Source organism: Lampris incognitus, chromosome 6 (assembly GCF_029633865.1).
Source record: "Lampris incognitus isolate fLamInc1 chromosome 6, fLamInc1.hap2, whole genome shotgun sequence".
Lineage (NCBI taxonomy): Eukaryota > Metazoa > Chordata > Actinopteri > Lampriformes > Lampridae > Lampris > Lampris incognitus.
The window spans coordinates 16,941,247-16,962,042 of record NC_079216.1 but is presented as its reverse complement, the minus strand read 5'-3'; the positions used below and the strand labels follow the sequence as shown (position 1 = coordinate 16,962,042).

Sequence of the window (20,796 nt, the reverse complement as noted above, 5' to 3'; positions counted from 1 at the left end):
TCTGGTGCCATTATTTCCTCAAGTAAACAGCCCCCACACACATGGCCATCCACATGATCTAAAAGAAAATGGGACTCGTCAGACCAGGCGACATTTTTCCACTGCTCCAAGATCCAGTTCCAATGCTCGCGTGCCCATTGTAGGTGCTTTCGACGGTGGACAGGGATCATCATGGAGACACTAACTGGTTTGCAGCTACGCAGGCCCATATACAGTGCATCCGGAAAGTATTCACACCCCTTCACTTTCCCCACATTTTGTTATGTTACAGCCTTATTCCAAAATGGATTAAATTCCTTTTTTTCTCATCAATCTACATACAATACCCCATAATGACGAAGCGAAAAAGGTTTTGTATAAATTTTTGCAAATTTATTAAAAATAAAAAACTGAAATATTGCATGTACATAAGTATTCACACCCTTTACTCCAGTGGTTCTCAATCTATTTGGGGTCCTGGACCCCCTGCGTATTTTTGATCTACCCTGAGGACCCCTCCATCTGATCTTGGGGGAGGGGGGTTGCAATTTGATAGAAACAGTAGAAACCGCATTTTAAATTGCATTATAGCATTTATTCACTCTTTGGGGCAAAAATAAGAGCTTTCAGTTGTAACTTAGATATAGTTAACAAAACAGAATTCTTATGCAGTAACTTTCAGATATATGTAACAAAACAGAATATGTATTCAGTAACTTTCAGATGTATGTAACAACAGAATTTTTATGCAGTAACTTTTAACAATGCAAACGGGAGCGATATCTCTTATTAAAATACAATAAATTACACTTGTGAAACAGATGTAATTAGAGAAAAAAGTCCTGTTACCCTTTATAGTTTAGGTAGATAAAGGTCTCAGTCACATCTGAGTAAAATAATCCTATTTCTATAAATGTCATAGGATCTTTTTTTTAAAGATATTTTATTTTCACGGACCCCTTGCAATTACACCACGGACCACTAGGGGTCCGTGGACCCCCGGTTGAGAAACTGCTTTACTCGGTACTTGGTTGAGGCACCCTTGGCAGCAATTACAGCCTCAAGTCTTCTTGGGTATGAAGCTACAAGCTTGGCACACCTATATTTGGGGTATTTCTCCCATTCTTCTCTGCAGATCCTCTCGAGCTCTGTAAGGTTAGACGGGGAGCGTCGCTGCACAGCTATTTTCAGGTCTTTCCAGAGATGTTCAATGGGGTTCAAGTCTGGGCTCTGGCTGGGCCACTCAAGGACATTCACAGACTTGTCCTGAAGCCACTCCTTCGTTGTCTTGGCTGTGTGCTTAGGGTCGTTGTCGTGTTGAAAGGTAAACCTTCGCCCCAGTCTGAGGTCCTGAGCGCTGTGGAGCAGGTTTACATCAAGGATCTCTCTGTACTTTGCTCCATTCATCTTTCCCTCGATCCTGACTAGTCTCCCAGTTCCTGCCGCTGAAAAACATCCCCACAGCATGATGCTGCCACCACCATGCTTCACTGTAGGGATGGTATTAACAAGGTGATGAGAGGTGCCTGGTTTCCTCCAGACATGACGTTTAGCATTCAGGCCAAAGAGTTCAATCTTGGTTTCATCAGACCAGAGAATCTTGTTTATCATGGTCTGAGAGTCCTTTAGGTGGTTTCTGGCAAACTCCAAGCGGGCTGTCATGTGCCTTTTACTGAGCAGAGGCTTCTGTCTGGCCACTCTACTATAAAGGCCTGATTGGTGGAGTGCTGCAGAGATGGTTGTCCTTCTGAAAGGTTCTCCCATCTTCACAGAGGAACGCTGGAGCTCTGTCAGAGTGACCATCGGGTTCTTGGTCACCTCCCTGACCAAGGCCCTTCTCCCCTGATTGCTCAGTTTGGCTAGGCGGCCAGCTCTAGGAAGAGTCCTGATGGATCCAAACTTCTTCCATTTATGAATGATGGAGACCACTGTGCTCTTCGGGACCTTCAAAGCTGTAGAAATTTTTTTGTACCCTTCCCCAGATCTGTGCCTCGATACAATCCTGTTTCGGAGGTTCACAGACAATTACTTTGACTTTATGGCTTGGTTTCTGCTCTGACATGCACTGTCAACAGTGGGACCTTATATAGACAGGTGTGTGCCTTTCCAAATCATGTCCAATCAATTGAATTTACTACAGGTGGACTCCAATCAAGATGTAGAAACATCTCAAGGATGATCAGTGGAAACAGGATGAACCTGAGCTCAATTTTGAGTGTCATAGCAAAGGGTGTGAATACTTATGTACATGCAATATTTCAGTTTTTTATTTTTAATAAATTTTCAAAAATGTCTACAAAACCTTTTTCACTTTGTCATTATGGGGTATTGTGGGTATATTGATGAGAAAAAAAAGGAATTTAATCCATTTTGGAATAAGGCTGTAACATAAAATTTGGGGAAGTGAAGGGGTGTGAATACTTTCCGGATGCACTTGTATGTCAGGTTGTGATGCACTGTTTGTTCTGGCACATTTCTCCTGTAACCACCATTAAAATTTTCCTTGACTTGTGCTTCAGTAGACTTCTATCAGTTTGGGCCAGATGAGCTAGCCTTCATTGCCCTTGTGCATGGATGAGCCTTGAGCGCCCAACACCCTGTTGCCGGTTTGTGGTTTTCCCTCTTCGGACCACTGTCAGCAGGGACTCACCACTGCTGACCGGGAACCCCCCACAAGCCTTGCCGTTTCAGAGATTCTTTGACCAAGTCGTCTGGTCATACAAATTTAGCCATCGTCAAAGTCGCTGAAATCTTTACTCTTGCCCATATTTCCTGCATCCAACATGTTGACTATGAGCACTGATGGTTCGCTGACAATATAACCTACCCAGACCTTGACATGTGCCCTTGTTTGGGGATGACCATTATTAGGTTCACCTGTGAGTGGTCATAATGTTTTTGTCCCCCCCCCCCCCCCTTTCCTGTTAGAGAGGTGACATGTCACCTCTCAAGTCATCCGGCGTCCCACCCGCAGACAAAGCCAATTGTGTCTGTAGGGACGCCCGGCCAAGCCGGAGGTAACACGGGGATTTGAACCGAGTCATAATGTTTTTGCTCATCAGTGTCCATTGCGCCCCCAAGGGGTGGCCACGGCCACCCTGATACTATCCCTGCCCCCCCCCCGCTGGCCCCCCCAGCCACGAGTCGCATATGCAGAATATGCTTCTGATTATGCATGATATGCTTCTATCTGATATTTTACATTAGGTGCTGTTCATTTAAATCAATAATGTATATTTTTCTTAACTCTGATATTGACAGTTTTCAACTAGCCTATACAGTATACTACAACAGCATCATAGAATTCCCGAAATTCAGTCATGGCTTTTGGTTTTGGTGTGCCACCCCAAGATTTTCAGTGGCCCCATTTGGCCACCCCTATGAAAAATTTCTGGGGGCCCCACTGATCAGTGTTTGTCGACATTTTCCCTTATGGCCCAAGAATTCAAATCAATTAGCCTCTGGTCCCAGAACAGCCTCTTCAGAACTGTAGTATGGTAACCAAAATGTCTAAACCAACTCACTTTTGTTTTTTCTCCGATTCCATGGTCAGTCAGGTCGTTCCAAAAACCTCAGCTTGTTCAGGTGAGATCTGACCGTGGTTATGCCCTCATCATCTGACTGGCTAAAACTGGCAGCTCATTTCCTCTCTTCTGCAGGTTGAAAGTCATGAATCCAGAGCTTATCTCGCAGGAGGAAGACCACTGTGTAAGTTTGTCCGGAATTGTTGGAGGACCAATCTCTCTTCCATAATTGTTACAAAAAATGTGGTAAGAAATTTTAAAGGGAACATGACATAGTTAATTTGGTAGAGAAAATCAGTGATGTATTACATCAGAAGAAAATGCACATTGCAATCAACCCCTTCCTATTTGCTTATGTAATGTGGGGCTGTCAAAGATGCCAAGACCCATGTGACGTGGTGTTCACACTTGGGATCCTTTGCGTTAGACCAGAAAAATACGAGGCGAGTAGAAAAGCGTCACACCGGTGTTAGCCAACTAAACTCTCTAGGTAGACTAATGAGAAGCTGGGCTTGGTGTTCTACTACAACACTGCCACCTTCAGCCCTCACACATCATCTTTCTGTCATTGCCACCCTCGTTGGCTTGTGAGGGGGTAAAGACGGACTAAAACTTGAGTGCTTAATGTTTAGTTTTCTCAGACAATCAACCATAAGAACTGTTTATCGAAGATTTGAAGCTACAGTAATGTCCTTTAGCATAAAATATGGATATGTTAAAAATGTATTTATGAGGATAAACCCCTTGAGATATACAATCTTGTTTTTGAGGGGGTCCCAACATATATCACAATCACTACATAACAGCAGATTGACAACAGAAATAAAGTTATCAATACAGTACCATACATACAGACAATAGACTAAAAAATAAAACAAATGAGGACAAACCAAATACATTAATAAAAGAAAATATTGAAAACATACAACCACAATTTGGCAAAAGTGGCCAATAATAGAAAAACAATAGAATGGATCACCGAATGCAGTCAGATCTAAACATCGGATCTAAACATCAGGAACAAACAGGGACAGCATCATTGATAACGAGCAGTCCATCGCCACGTAAGAAGACGGCATGCTTAAACATACAAAATGATGAAATGGATCTAATATCAACAGGTAAATGATTCCAATCTGCCAGAGCTTTAAACATAAAAACTTTTTTGCCAATTGTTGTCTTAGCACGAGGGACAGAGGAATGGAGTTGAGCAGAGTGCCTAACTTGATAATTTGAAGTAAAAGTTACAAGTTACTGTTGTAACCAAGGAGGATATTTGAAATGAATACATTAAAATATAAGCTTGAAGCCAGTAAATATCCATCCATTATCTAAATTTAGAGATGGCCATTTAAGTGCATCATCCATTTTACAATGATGAGTGAGTAAAGGAAATGCAAGGATAAAGCTGCAGAGTCTATTAAAAGCTGAAAAATATGAGGTGAGTAGAAAAGTGAAACTACGTTGTTAGTCAGCTAAACTCTCTGGGTAGTCATGAGAAGCTGGGGCTGGGTGTTTTGCTACAACACTACCACCTTCAGGCCTCACACATCAGTTTCCTCTCACTTGCCACCCTTTTTCCCCCCACCTTTCTCAAAATGTGAGTTGGATAATACAGGGTAAAACTGAGTGCTTACTTAATCTTTAGTTTTCTCAAGAACTGTTGATCAAAGGTTTGACACTACAGTAATGCCCTTTAGCATAAAATACGGCTTGATCTAATGCTTAATCTAATACAGGGTCCTGGGGGACTGGAACCTGTTTCACCAGACACTGGGCATGAGGCAGGAGGATGTTCTGGACAATCCACCAGTCCATTGCAGACAGACCAAACAAATGTAACCAAACTTTGATTTGACTGACAATATATTTAAAAGGGGTATTGTCATCTCATTCCAATGCTGGATCTGTAGGTGTGCCAGCACATCCATCAGCATTGACAGACAGACAAAGCCAATACTAGCAGTTGTCAGTAGTACTATCTACTGGCTGGTTCTTTGACACGCCTACATCCAACAGACCCATTATTATTACCTGCAGCTGTGTTTATCCTGCTATGCCAACACCCAAGTAGGAAGACCAGCCTGCCATGTTTAACCTTTATATGGTTTTTAACCTGTAGATATCCCGTAGATTTCAGCATTCACTAAAATGGTCTAGAATTGGTTAGTATTTAATAGTCAGTTATAACACTAGATGACACCAGGACTTTTACCTTGAAACCTACAAATTCCCTTTCTGTACTGTAATAGCACTGTTTACTTTTTATATATCTGAGGAAATGACAGAGGTGCTCTATAAGTTACTATAACCTTTTCTATATGTACTGTAATCCATCCATCCATTATCCAAACCGCTTATCCTGCTCAGGGTCGTGGGGATGCTGAAGCCTATCCCAGCAGTCATTGGGCGGCAGGCGGGGAGACACCCTGGCCAGGCCGCCAGGCCATCAAAGGGGTATAAGCTCTACTATAATAGGAATGTTAACATCTCTGTCTCTCTGCACTTGTTAATCTAAACTGATGTTAGATATAGCTCTTCTTAGGATATTTGGTTTCACGACTTTTGCAGTTTTCTCTGAGAACCGTCTTCCAGACAGGGGTGAATGGAGAGCAAAGTGACATAGCTGAGCAGGGCAGTGGGACAGACGGACATACAGACGTTGCTGCTCAACATACTCCTGGAGCCATGGATATATGGAGCCAACGCCACATGTAGGCCTTCATCCAATTCTCAAAGTGGGGCTTTATGTTCAGCTTCGCACCTACAAAATGAAGCGGGAGCAAATATCTAGGAATGTTGCTTTCAGAGGGTTTGACAAGTTTTATTAGTGGAGTACAAATGTTATATCTGAAGACATTTATCAAAAACATTTTAATTATTCTACATTAATTTTCTCAGATTCTTAACTTCATTTGATGACAGCTAGATTTGTCGGGGCTCATTGTTGATTCGTTTGTTCTGCTCATTTTGTTTTATGCAGCATAATGACTTGGAAATGGATGAAAAATGTTGTCATCATTTCTGTTATAACAGAAGCTAGAGGATTACATTAACTCACATTGTCTCAGCTCAGAATGGAAAAGAGGACCTAGGTTGAGGACTGATAACGCTGAACTGTGATTTTTAGCACATGTTAAACTCTGCGATGTGTTTTGTTCTTTGTTATAGTCTGTTTTAGTTTACCTTTTGAAACACACATGGTCACATTTTTGTATATGTAAATGTGATTTTAATGAATTTTACAAGATGCATTTCTATTTTCTGACCTGCCTTTTCAGTGAAGGAGATGGTGAAGTGAATGAAGAGCCTCTGCTAAGTGAGCAGTTTAAGCTTCAGTTAGTTGGATCGGATGCTGCTACAGCATGGTAAAGTGGAGATATATATATATATATATATATATATATATATATATATATATATATATGTGTGTGTGTGTGTGTGTGTGTGTTTGTATATGTATGTGTGTGTGTATGTATGTATGTATATGTATATATATGTGTGTGTGTGTATAATATATGCGTGTTTTTTTTATCCTTCCACTGTACTGTTAACCAGAAGGTGTTGGTTAACATTTTTTTCTTCTTTTGATTGTGTATTCACAAATACATTGACAATTTTTGACAATTTTGAAAAAGACATTGCCTAGTACTAATTATGCTCTTTGGTTGTTCATCAAAATTGGGGTGCATTCGTTTGTTTTAATGAGTATCATCTCCCAACACTATCAGCTTAGTTTTGCCCCTTCCTCATCTTTGAATAATGCAATCAATGCAATCAAACTGGTCAGTGGGGGCAGTAACATTCATAATACGTTTTCTTGTTTGATATATTTGTTGACAAAAACTGTCGGAACATGAAAACATTTTGGGCTGCCAACCTGTGGTTGAATTTAGTGAGCAATAGAGCAGTTTTGGCGCTTTTACTACAGAATATGTGGATGTTCTCATATTTGCTCATAAATTTTGAGATTTCACCCAGGACTAATGTCTTTACATGAAACAACTCTAAATATAGTTCGGTTTTTCCACTCAGACTGTATAAGTGTACCACAGAAAGTTGAAGCAGTTCATCTGGACACGACATTTATTGAGAGAAATGTTTCATCACTCATCTAAGTGACCTCTTCAGTCTCAACTGACTGCAGGTATCCCCCCCCTTATAAACAATACAGTGATATAACATAACATACAACATAACAAACAAATCAGTTTCATATGCAAATTACCCTGACCATTAATTACAGTTACAATGGCCATGTGTACTATTCACAGAGGATTGGGGAATAGTTGCAATCACATCATTGTAAGATGGTGGCAGATGTACTCTAAGCCCCTCCTCCTCTCGGTTCAGGATTGGTTGTTCCCTCTTCACATAGATGGCCTCTTTGACTCCCTGTTCAAAATAGTGTTCCTCCCTATCAAGGATGTGCACATCCTTGTCTTTGAAAGAGTGGCCACTGGCCTGTAGATGGGTGTAGACTGTGGAGTCCTGGCCTGACACGTTAGCTCTCCTGTGTTGTGCCATCCTCTTGGCCAGCATCTGTTTGGTTTCCCTAATGTACAAGTCACGGCAGTTGTCCTGGCACTTAACAGCGTACACTATATTGCTCTGTTTGTGCCGGGGGGCCTCATCCTTGGGGTGGACCAATTTCTGGCACAACATGTTTTGGGGTTTGAAAGCAACTGAGGCATGGTGTTTGGAAAATGCGTGTCTCAGCTGTTCCGACACTCCCGCCACATGGAATCACCACTGGTTTACACTTAGGCAGCTGTTGTCCTTCTCCTCTCTTCGATCGGCTGTTGCACTGTTTGGGCGTCTTCCTGGCTTTAACAAATGCCCAGTTAGAATAACCACACTTAATCAGGGCCTGTGTGGGATTTCTCCTTTTCCTCGGCCTCTGTCTTGGTGGGGACGTTGTCAGCTTGGTGGTACCTTGTCCTGATGACTCTTAATTTGTGTTCCAGTGGATGATGAGAGTCAGACCTTAAGTATTGATCAGTATGTGTTGGTTTACGTAAACATCAATAATCAAATGTCCCCCATCACCAATTGCAATTTCACAGTCTAAGAAAGCTAACCTGTCATTTTTCACATCCTCCCTGGTGAACTTGATGTGGTTGTCCACAGACTTAATGTGGTTGGTGAATTGTAGTACATCCTGAGATTTAATTTTAACCCAGGTGTCGTCCACAAATCTGAACCATAGATATAAGTGGTGTCCCTGGATAGGACATCAGAGCCCTCTTTTCCACTTCTTCTATAAGTTGGCCACTACAGATGAGACTGGGGAACCCATAGCACACCCATGCTTCTGTACTTCCCCCTGTATGTGAAGTATGTGGACGGAAGACTCAGCTTCAGGAGCAGACACACTTGGTCAGTGTTAAGGGTGGTCCTATTGCTAAGGGTGGGGTCGTTTTTTAATTTTTTTTGGGGGGGGGGCTAAGAATACATCTGTCGCCATCTTACAGTGCTGTGATTGCAACTATCCCCCTATCCTCTGTACACATTGCCATTTTAACTCTAGTTAATGGTCACGGCGATTTGCATGTGAAACTGATCGTTGTTTCCAGTTGTTATGTCACTGTATTGTTTATAAGGGTGGGGGTACCTGCAGTCAGTTGAGACTGAAGAGGTCATTTAGATGAGTGATGAAACCTTTCTCTCAGTAAACGTTGTGTCCAGATGAACTGATTCAACTTTCTGTGATTTCCTTACCTGGATTATTGAGGATGCACAAAGACGCTTAAGTGTACGGTTATTTCATAGGTACTGGCTTTATCTTCATTTTCTCCAGACATTAACACTTATCTTCATCTTTGTTGGTTTTCATCCTCTCCTTGTGTGTTTATACCCCAGTTCTCCCATTGCTCCCAGAGAGCCAGTAGGACAATCCAAAGAAATGGAGACACACACCGAGCAAGGCATTACGGAGTTGCAGGCCTGTACACGGTGATTTTCCTCAATTCATCAGCTTCCCAAGATAGAAGTATGCTGATTTTGATTAAAACTCGATTTTTAGGCCACTGACTATTGATTCTGATGCAGGCTGCTGGCGTGGTTGAATCCGGAGTCCCCAAACCCTGACTCAGATGCAACAGATGACGACGTGGTAGGTATTCTGGTTCCAGCACATAAACATCATGCACAAACTTATGAGCTTGAAACATGTCAAATTTACTGAGATATTTTAATAAACAGCTTTAAGAAAGTTACAGAAGGGGCACCCCGGTAGCTCACCTGGTAGAGCGCGTACCACATATCAAGGCTGAGTCCTTACCACAGTGGCCTGGGTTCAAATCCGGCCCAGGCCCTTTGCTGCATGTCATCCCCCTCTCCCCCCTGCTTTTCCTCTCTCTCTCTACTGTCACTGTCAAATAAAGCAGAATGCCAAAAAAAATTATCTAAAAAAAAAAAAAAAGTTACGGACTTCCGGTGATGCACAAACATGGAGTAGACGCATCTGTTCCATGCATCTGTTCCCCGCAACGAACTCTTAATAAGTAATATTTTTTGCCCAATATTTTGCTTACTTTTTGTCTTCTAACGAACAGCACACTTTTAATCCTGTATCTTACAAAACCATGGCCTCGAGATCCAGCAAACAACCAAAAAAAGACAATAACGTCACCAAAAAGGCAGACTTGCTAGCTAGTGGCACCGACATGTCCACTCTGACTGCTTTGCTTGAAAACCTCATAGTGACCATATCAGCCGAATTTAAGTCAGCGTTTTCAACCTTCGAAGCAAAGCTGGAGACAATTCAGACCACCGTCTTGGACCACGAGCAGCGAATCGGCTCTCTCGAGCTAAACGCAGAAATGATTAGCCAGAGCACTCAAGCCTTAGAGACGAGGTGTGCAGACCTAGCTAGCAACAACGTTAAATTGAAAGCCAAAGTTATGGATTTGGAGGGACGGAGCCGCGGAAACAACATCCGCATCATTGGACTGCCAGAGTCAATCAAGCAGCTGCATCATGGCACTGCCCAGAGTCAACCGAGGGGCCCCAGCCAAGAGTTTTCTTTTCTGAACTTCTGGTCAAGTTACTTGGCGACAAAGTTCTGGACCCATTACCTTCAGTAAAAATTCAGTAGTTACACAGTCAGTAAAAATCTGGGCCCAGTTCAGAAAACATTTTGGTTTGCATAGGCCCTCTACTCATGCTCCAGTTTTTAATAATTGTACATTTGGTCCTTCATTGACACTTTTCATTCCATATTTGGTTTAACAGTGGCGTTAAGCCCATTGATGATTTTTACAGTAACGGTATATTCATGTCTTTTGCTGAACTCTCCACTCAGTTTGGCCTACCCAATTCCTACATGTTTCTTTTTTTTTTTTTTTTTAAATCAGGCATTTTGTACAAAGACAGTTCCCTCACGTCCCCAATACCTTTTTAACTCTGGATCCACAGCAGAAACACCTCATCTCTACTATTTACAGCCTAATTGACTCACTAAACTCAGGCCTTTTTGCCCAAACAAAAAACTCTTGGGAGATAGACCTAGGTATTGAGCTACCAGAAGATAGGTGGAATCACATTCTTAAGCTCTTCCACTCATCCTCAATTTGGGCCAGGTGTGGCCTGCTACAACTTAAGATTCTGCATAGAATCCACTATACCAATGCTAGGTTAGCAAAGATGTACCCCAACGTCAGTGACGCTTGTAATAGGTGTAAATACTAACCCGCTAACCTTATACATATGTTTTGGTCCTGTCCCAGGCTACTAGACTACTAGACAAAAATATTTGAAATGCTGGGGGATGCTTATAACATGATCATTGATCCTAACCCACTTACAACAATATTTAGCATTCCACCCGAAGTAAAATTTCCCTTACCATTGCAAAAGGTCCTGGTTTTCACAACTTTATTGGCCCGTCGTCTCATTCTTTTAAAGTGGGAACATATTTCACCTCCCACTCATGATCGATGGATTAAAGAGGATCTACAATGTATCAAACTTGAAAAAATCAGATTCTGCCTTAAAGGCTCCCCGATCCTTTAATAAAACATGGAGACCCTTCTTGGACAATATAAATATGACAGTTCTGCCTGACCCTGAGGACAGCTGAGCTCCCTCCCTGTTTTCCTCTCCCCCTCCCCATCCTCTTCTTTCTTAATTTTCTTTTAATTCTATTTTCGATTTCATTTATTTATTTTACATGTATGTATATTTGTATATATGTATATGTATTGATATGTATATGTATACATACACTACCGTTCAAAAGTTTGGGATCACCCAAACAATTTTGTGTTTTCCATGAAAAGTCACACTTATTCACCACCATATGTTGTGAAATGAATAGAAAATAGAGTCAAGACATTGACAAGGTTAGAAATAATGATTTGTATTTGAAATAAGATTTTTTTTACATCAAACTTTGCTTTCGTCAAAGAATCCTCCATTTGCAGCAATTACAGCATTGCAGACCTTTGGCATTCTAGCTGTTAATTTGTTGCGGTAATCTGGAGAAATTGCACCCCACGCTTCCAGAAGCAGCTCCCACAAGTTGGATTGGTTGGATGGGCACTTCTTTGAGCAGATTGAGTTTCTGGAGCATCACATTTGTGGGGTCAATTAAACGCTCAAAATGGCCAGAAAAAGAGAACTTTCATCTGAAACTCGACAGTCTATTCTTGTTCTTAGAAATGAAGGCTATTCCATGCGAGAAATTGCTAAGAAATTGAAGATTTCCTACACCGGTGTGTACTACTCCCTTCAGAGGACAGCACAAACAGGCTCTAACCAGAGTAGAAAAAGAAGTGGGAGGCCGCGTTGCACAACTGAGCAAGAGGATAAGTACATTAGAGTCTCTAGTTTGAGAAACAGACGCCTCACAGGTCCCCAACTGGCATCTTCATTAAATAGTACCTGTTAGAGCCTGTTTGTGCTGTCCTCTGAAGGGAGTAGTACACACCGGTGTAGGAAATCTTCAATTTCTTAGCAATTTCTCGCATGGAATAGCCTTCATTTCTAAGAACAAGAATAGACTGTCGAGTTTCAGATGAAAGTTCTCTTTTTCTGGCCATTTTGAGCGTTTAATTGACCCCACAAATGTGATGCTCCAGAAACTCAATCTGCTCAAAGAAGTGCCCATCCAACCAATCCAATTTGTGGGAGCTGCTTCTGGAAGCGTGGGGTGCAATTTCTCCAGATTACCTCAACAAATTAACAGCTAGAATGCCAAAGGTCTGCAATGCTGTAATTGCTGCAAATGGAGGATTCTTTGACGAAAGCAAAGTTTGATGTAAAAAAAATCTTATTTCAAATACAAATCATTATTTCTAACCTTGTCAATGTCTTGACTCTATTTTCTATTCATTTCACAACATATGGTGGTGAATAAGTGTGACTTTTCATGGAAAACAAGAAATTGTTTGGGTGATCCCAAACTTTTGAACGGTAGTGTATATAACAATTATCTTTTGTGTGTGTATACATGTATATGCGTATATATATATATATATATATATATATATATATATATATACAGTGTTTTTCCGTCTGCTTCTTTTGCTTTTCCAATGGAGGGTGCAGTTGGGTGGGTTGAGGGTGGGTGGTTGGTGGGTTTGGTTTTCATAGGGTAAAACTCATAGGCATGTTTACTTTTTTTCTTTGTCTTATAAACCTGTGCAAAAATGCAATAAAAAGATAATTTAAAAAAAGTTACAGAAAACCAAATGACACCATGCAGATGATTTTATGACTGTTTACATCTCACAAATATTGAGGGGCAGGGCCTGTGTGTGTGCATGTACGGGAGGCTTTAAATCAGCACCATCAGTGTACACGTACTACTTCTCAGCTATCTGAAATGTCTGACATCTCCTGCTTCCTTGTCTCATTTCAGGACAGACATATTGAACCCAGCAAGGTCAGGATACTGGTGCATTCTGCCCTTCCCTTGGAGCCCTGCTCCAACTTGTGCGATGCCCCGATCACTAAGCCACTCCGAAAGGTAAAGAACCAAGTTCTCTTGAAAGAAAACTAATCTATTTATTCTGTCTTTCTTTCTCTCTTTGTTGTTCTCTCTTTTAGTTTATTCATCTGTGTAATTCAGGGACAATGCCCATAGATAAAGTTAAAAAATTTAAATATGATTGACTATTGCTTGACTCACTAATAAGAGGCAGTGGAAACTTGTCTGTGGTTATTTTTACTGTTAACAGGGTTCCCAAGGTCATGGACCGATACAGTGCATCCGGAAAGTATTCACACCCCTTCACTTTCCCCACATTTTGTTATGTTACAGCCTTTTCCCAGAATGGATTAAATTCCTTTTTTTTTCTCATCAATCTACCCACAATACCCCATAATGACAAAGTGGAAAAGGTTTTGTAGACATTTTTGAAAATTTATTAAAAATAAAAAACTGAAATATTGCATGTACATAATAAGTATTCACACCCTTTGCTATGACACTCAAAATTGAGCTCAGGTTCATCCTGTTTACACTGATCATCCTTGAGATGTTTCTACATCTTGATTGGAGTCCACCTGTAGTAAATTCAATTGATTGGACATGATTTGGAAAGGCACACACCTGTCTATATAAGGTCCCACTGTTGACAGTGCATGTCAGAGCAGAAACCAAGCCATGAAGTCAAAGGAATTGTCTGTGAACCTCCGAGACAGGATTGTATCGAGGCACAGATCTGGGGAAGGGTATTAAAAAATTTCTACAGCTTTGAAGGTCCCGAAGAGCACAGTGGTCTCCATCATTCGTAAATGGAAGAAGTTTGGATCCACCAGGACTCTTCCTAGAGCTGGCCGCCTAGCCAAACTGAGCAATCGGGGGAGAAGGGCCTTGGTCAGGGAGGTGACCAAGAACCCGATGGTCACTCTGACAGAGCTCCAGCGTTCCTCTGTGGAGATGGGAGAACCTTCCAGACGGACAACCATCTCTGCAGCACTCCACCAATAGGGCCTTTATGATAGAGTGGCCAGACGGAAGCCCTGCTCAGTAAAAGGCACATGACAGCCCACTTGGAGTTTGCCAGAAAACACCTAAAAGACTCTCAGACCATGAAAAACAAGATTCTCTGGTCTGATGAAACCAAGATTGAACTCTTTGGCCTGAATGCCAAACGTCACGTCTGGAGGAAAACAGGCACCTCCTGTCACCTTGCTCATACCATCCCTACAGTGAAGCGTGGTGGCAGCATCATGCTGTGGGGATGTTTTTCAGCAGCAGGAACTGGGAGACTAGTCAGGATCGAGGGGAGATGAATGGAGCAAAGTACAGAGAGATCCTTGATGAAAACCTGCTCCAGAGCGCTCAGGACCTCAGACTGGGGCGAAGGTTTACCTTTCAACACGACAACGACCCTAAGCACATAGCCAAGACAACGAAGGAGTGGCTTCGGAACAAGTCTGTGAATGTCCTTGAGTGGCCCAGCCAGAGCCCAGACTTGAACCCCATTGAACATCTCTGGAAAGACCTGAAAATAGCTGTGCAGTGACACTCCCCATCTAACCTTAGAGAGCTCGAGAGGATCTGCAGAGAAGAGTGGGAGAAATACCCTAAATATAGGTGTGCCAAGCTTGTAGCTTCATATCCAAGAAGACTTGAGGCTGTAATTGCTGCCAAGGGTGCCTCAACCAAGTACTGAGTAAAGGGTGTGAATACTTATGTACATGCAATATTTAAGTTTTTTATTTTTAATAAATTTGCAAAAGTTAATACAAAACCTTTTTTGCTTTGTCATTATGGGGTATTGTATGTAGATTGATGAGAAAAAAAAAGGAATTTAATCCATTTTGGAATAAGGCTGTAACATTAATAAAATGTGAGGAAAGTGAAGGGGGTGTGAATACTTTCCAGATGCACTGTATGCAGTTTGATACTAGTCTTTTCAAGACCTGTAAAGTTCTTGCAAAATGTTTACATATCCCTGGAGACTTGGGAAAATTTTGCAAAGTATTTTGTTCCCATACCTGAAAAGGTGCTTTCATAAATCCATTTTTATCTTTGAAACGATATGTTTTTTCTATAGGCGGCACGGTGGCGCAGTGGTTAGCGCTGTCGCCTCACAGCAAGAAGGTCCTAGGTTCGAACTCTGGGGTTGTCCAGCCTTGGGGGGGTCATCCCACGTCCTTTCTGTGTGGAGTTTGCATGTTCTCCCCGTGTCTGCAGTGGGTTTCCTCCGGGTGCTCCGGTTTCCCCCACCATCAAAAAGACATGCATGTTAGGGTTAATACTCCTGTCTGTGCCCCCTGACCGAGGTATGGCAAGAAGAACTGGAGTTGGTCCCCGGGCGCTGCACGGCGGCTGCCCACTGCTCCTAGCTACACAGCTAGGATGGGTTAAATGCAGAGGAAGAATTTCCCCATGGGGATCAATAAAGTAATAAAATAAATGTAAAAAAAATTGCTTGTGCGCGCGTGCGTGTGTGCATGTGCGCATGCACGTGTATTTGTTTGTTTGATACGGGTCTGTCTGTCTGCAGGTCTTAATAGAGGAGGGTTACTCTGGTCCCTCCATGGCGGAGCGTTACTGTTGGTCAGCTGTGGCTCGAGGCTGTGACACCATCCTCATCTCCCACAGTGCAGAGCACCCCTTGAGTTACCTCCCCGCTCTCCTCACCAACCTGCAGCTGTCCTGTAGCATTTCCACCCCCGCATCTCTCACTGGGGTGAGTTCCATAATTTGGAAGGCAGGAAGGTTGTTAGGATACCAGTGAGGTCGCAGGGCTGAGATCATGGCTATGATGGTGAAACAGAAATGTTCTAGGATGCTGGTCACTTCTAATGTATGGAGTGTAATATCACTAGAACATTACAGCATTGCAGCTCAATAATAATCATCTGTCCATTTCAATGGTAAATGAGCCACTGTTGTGAATTGCTGAAGAACCCATTCCACCTAAATACTGGGAATCTGTCAGGGTTTTTTTGTTTGATTTTAAATTTAATTTCTCCAGGGAAGATATGCTTTAGCACTTGTTTTTTCACCATCACACTTTTTCACAATTGTATACTTGTACATCTTCACATTTGGATGATGCTCAGTGTAACAACAGTTTATAACTCAACCATTGGGATCTGTCAAGAACAACTAGTTTTTGTACTGTCTGCTTTGCTGGAGCAATTTGTGTTGGTTTCCATGCTCAAGGGTTCTATGGTGGTAGTTTATGAGGGACAGTAGAGAGTCCTCTCTTTCCTTAACTTGCCTGGACTTTTCTGGTTGGACCTAAATTCTGATATTCTTCTGACAACTCTACATCTCTTAAGGTTCTTATTTTCCCTGTTTTAAAAGATGGTATTCACCACTAAAAGGCTTTTATTCTAAAATGCTGCGTAGCGGTTTAGAAAAAAATGAAAAATCCCAAACAAAATTTTATAAATTAAAGTCATCATGTATAAAACTTACCTGGGTTTAACTTAGCTGTTATTTATTAACACGGAAATCCGGGATTTGTTATCCATCTGGACCATGGAGTCAGGTTACATAATATGAACTAGCGTCTTTACCGTGGTTGAAGACACTGCATGCACCGACCAGCCAGAACATTAAAACCACCTGCCTAATACTGTATAGGTCCTCTTCGTGCCGCCCAAACAGCTCTGACCCATCAAGGCATGGACTTCACAAGACCTCTGAAGGTGTCCTCTGGTATCTGGCACCAAGACGTTTGCAGCAGATCCTTTAAGTCCTGTTAGTCGCGAGGTGGTGCCTCCATAGATTGGACTTGTTTTTCCAGCACATCCCACAGAAGTTCGATCGGATTGAGATCTAGGGAATTTGAAGACCATGGTGTGACACCTTACACTCTTTGTCATGTTCCTCAAACCATTCCTGAACAATTCTTGCAGTGGAGACAATACAATACAAAATTATTAATCCTGCTAGGGGCAATTTGTTTGGAGCAGCTTGTTGTACGCAAAACACAGTAACATGCAAACAAATAACACAAACGATAAATGATAAGACTCCAGGGAGCTAAATGTGGAATAAAAGCTAAAACATCTACAGTTAAGGTCAAAATTATTAGCCCCCAAGGAACTATGGAACATTTCCCTAAAATTCTGTCCAATGTTTGCATCATTCATAAAACTTTACATAGGAAAACATTCATCAATGTTAAGGCCCCTATTTAGTACATTTTGGAATGTAAAATAAATCTTCAGGTTCGCTTTATAGTAGTAGTTAAAATTGAGGTGGTCAAAATTATTAGCCCCCATGTGATTTTTTTTGCTTTCAAAACACACCTGAGCGATCAATCAGCTTTCAAGCTTTGGAGAGGAAAATAGTCAGAGATGTCAACAACAATCCCCGGATCTCTGTCAAGATGATTGTTGCTGAACTGGCCTCTTCTTGACTTGATGTTTCAAGGAAGACTGTTGTGAGGGCTCTTGATCGTGGTGGGCTTCGAGGTCATCGTCCAAGAAAAACTCCATTGCTCACACAGCGGCACACCAAAGCCAGACTGAAGTTTGCCCGTGAACATTTGAAACATGGGCATGAGTTTTGGAAGTCTGTCCTTTGGTCTGATGAGACTAAACTTGAGCTGTTTGGGCACATGGGTGGTGCTTTTGTTTGGCGAAGGAAGGGAGAGGCCTTCAACCCTAAAAATACAGGGGTCCGGTGGTGGAGGTGGAGGGTGGTGTAGCGGTCTAAGCATCGGCTTTGTGTCGATGCAGTTGACCACTGGGGACCGGGGTTCGCGCCCCGGTCTCGTCAGATCCGACTATGGCTGGACTCGATGAAGCAGCAATAATTGGCAATGCTGTCTTCGGGAGAGGGGTGGAGTCGGCTTGTGTTCGACACATGAGTGCGTCTCTGTGTGTGTCGGAAAAAGCAGTGGTTCAGCCTGGATTCGCCTTGTCAGGAAAGTGGGGAGGTGTCTCCTTCGAGACTGCCGGCCGGAGAGACGCAGTTGGCGAACGCATGCAGTATGAGGGTGGGCGTTTGAACTAAAATAGGGATTGATTGGCCACTTAATTGGGGGAAAAATCAGAAATACATTTTTTTTTTTAATACAGTTGCTAGAGTTAAACATGGTGGTGGGAGCATAATGCTGTGGGGCTGTTTTGCTGCTTCAGCAGGCACAGTGAATCTTGTTCGGGTGCATGGGATGATGAAGAAAGAAGATTATGTTGACATTTTGAAGGATAATGTAAAGAAATCTGCTGCCAGTTTAGCTTTAGGTCGCTACTGGGTCTTCCAGCAAGACAATGACCCGCAACATACATCCAAGTTGGTCCAAAACTTTTTGAAGGGCACCAAAATCAAGGTCCTGGAGTGGCCTTCTCAGAGCCCAGATCTCAATCCTATTGAGAATCTGGCAGGAGCTCAAGGTTAATGTCCATGCTGGGAAACCACGCAATTTGGGTGAGCTGGAGCAATTTGCGATGGAAGAATGGGTTAAGATCCCTCAAGAGACATGTGCCTACCTCATTAGGAACTACCATAAGAGGTTGTTGTCAGTTGGGGGTCAGAAAGGTTATACTATTGACTATTAACTGTCAGAGGGCTAATAATTTTGGCCTTGTCATTTTTGTTTTTTCTTGTTTCAATTCAGCGCATCAGTAAAATATCTTAAATCAAGCTTAGTGGAGATTTTGTCTTTGTGCTTTTGGAAGCAATTAAACTATAAACACTTTTGGTTATGGTCATTTCCGTGGAAAAGTTAAGAGTTTTGTTTAATTTCATAAAGGGGGCTAATAATTTGACCGTAACTATATAAGTAATTAATAATATTGATAGGCTAGATCAGCGGTGGCTAACCATGTGCCATGGAGAGCCATGTGTATGCAGGTTTTCATTCCAGCCGGACTCCACTCCAGGTGATTTCACTGATACATTCTTCCTCTGTGGTTGAATGGTTGCTAATCAGTGATATCACCTGGTGTGGAGTCCGGCTGGAATGAAAACCTGCATACAAATGGCTCTCCATGGCAAATGGTTACCCACCCCTGGGCTAGATGAACTTGGTAAACGCAATAAAACAATCGCATAATAAAATAAAAAACTAGGGAGCATGTAGTAGTCACAAAAGGAGTGAATGATTCAGAATAATGGGTACTTTTATAAGCAGGTAAAACATAATGACGCCCTGGTCGCAACAGAGAAAATTGATGTGTTCCAAAATCTCAGCGGTGAGATACTCCAACACAGCCGCCAGGTAGACCAGGGCACCGGCACCGACATGCTCTGCATAGTTCCTTTACGGAGGAGTCTGTGAACACGGCCCACAGGGAACTGAAGCCCGGCCTGCGATGAACGGGTCTTGGCCTTGGCCCTTGCCTTTCCACTGGTCTTTCGTCTTCTGCTCATGTTTGAATTGCTTCGTATAGTTAAACACTGAAAGATTTTTGTCCAGAAGAAGCCAAAATACTAACTGCTTTCTGGAGAATTTGTTACTTGCAAAAAGGATTCAGATCTCTGTTTCACCCCGGTGATCTTAGAACAGATTTTAACAATGCTGTTCAGGCATTTTCTGTCTTTTACTGTGAGGCTGTGAAACCAGCATATAAAGAAAAACTCGGAAGATTCTCAATAAAAGATTGATAAAAGCGACAGAGGATGACGGGACCGACAGAAAATAAATTTAGCTACGGAGAAGGTGAATTCTCTTTTGCCCCCGCTTCACAGAAGCGTCAGTGTTCACATCAAATTTAAGGTGATCATCAATAATAGTACCCAAATATTTGCATGATGTAACCATTTCCACACTTGCGTTATGTATGATGCAGTCTGACTGCACCAATAATCAGTGTGGCACCCTATTGTCCATTTATTTTTTCGTTTGGATTTTAACCAGTTTTTCTTCCCAATTGTACCCTTCCAATTACCCTGCTCTTCCGAGCCGTCCCGGTCGCTGCTCTGCCCCCTCTGCCGATCCGCGAAGGGCTGCAGACTACCACATGCGTCCTCCGATACATCTGGAGTCACCAGCCGCTTCTTTTCACCTGACAGTGAGGAGTTTCACCAGGGGGACGTAGCGCGTGGGAGGATCACACTATTCCCCCCAGTTCCCCCTCCCACCTGAACAGGCACCCCGACCGACCAGAGGAGGCGCTAGTGCAGCGACCAGGACACATACCCACATCCGGCTTCCCACCCACAGACTCGGCCAATTGTGTCTGTAGGGACGCCCAATCAAGCTGGAGGTAACATGGGGATTCGAACCAGCGATCCCTGTGTTGGTAGGCAATAGAATAGACCGCTATGCTACCCAGACGCCCACCCTACTGTCCATTTAGAGATGTTTCTAGTGGAGCGTCATGTCCACCCACTGAGCCCCATTAATCCACACGAATGACGAGTGAATTT

The 20,796-nt window shown here is 42.5% G+C and overlaps 1 protein-coding gene across 1 annotated transcript in view; it reads left to right on the top strand.

Moving 5' to 3' along the window:
• tdrd12 (tudor domain containing 12) overlaps window positions 1–20,796 on the top strand; it is a 95,680-nt gene that overhangs the window by 25,122 nt on the left and 49,762 nt on the right. The window contains exons 10-14 of the mRNA XM_056282346.1: window positions 9,555–9,618; window positions 10,061–10,587; window positions 11,087–11,162; window positions 13,369–13,476; window positions 15,968–16,153. Coding sequence (XP_056138321.1) covers window positions 9,555–9,618; window positions 10,061–10,587; window positions 11,087–11,162; window positions 13,369–13,476; window positions 15,968–16,153 — 961 coding nt within the window. The remainder of the gene's footprint in view (window positions 1–9,554; window positions 9,619–10,060; window positions 10,588–11,086; window positions 11,163–13,368; window positions 13,477–15,967; window positions 16,154–20,796) is intronic.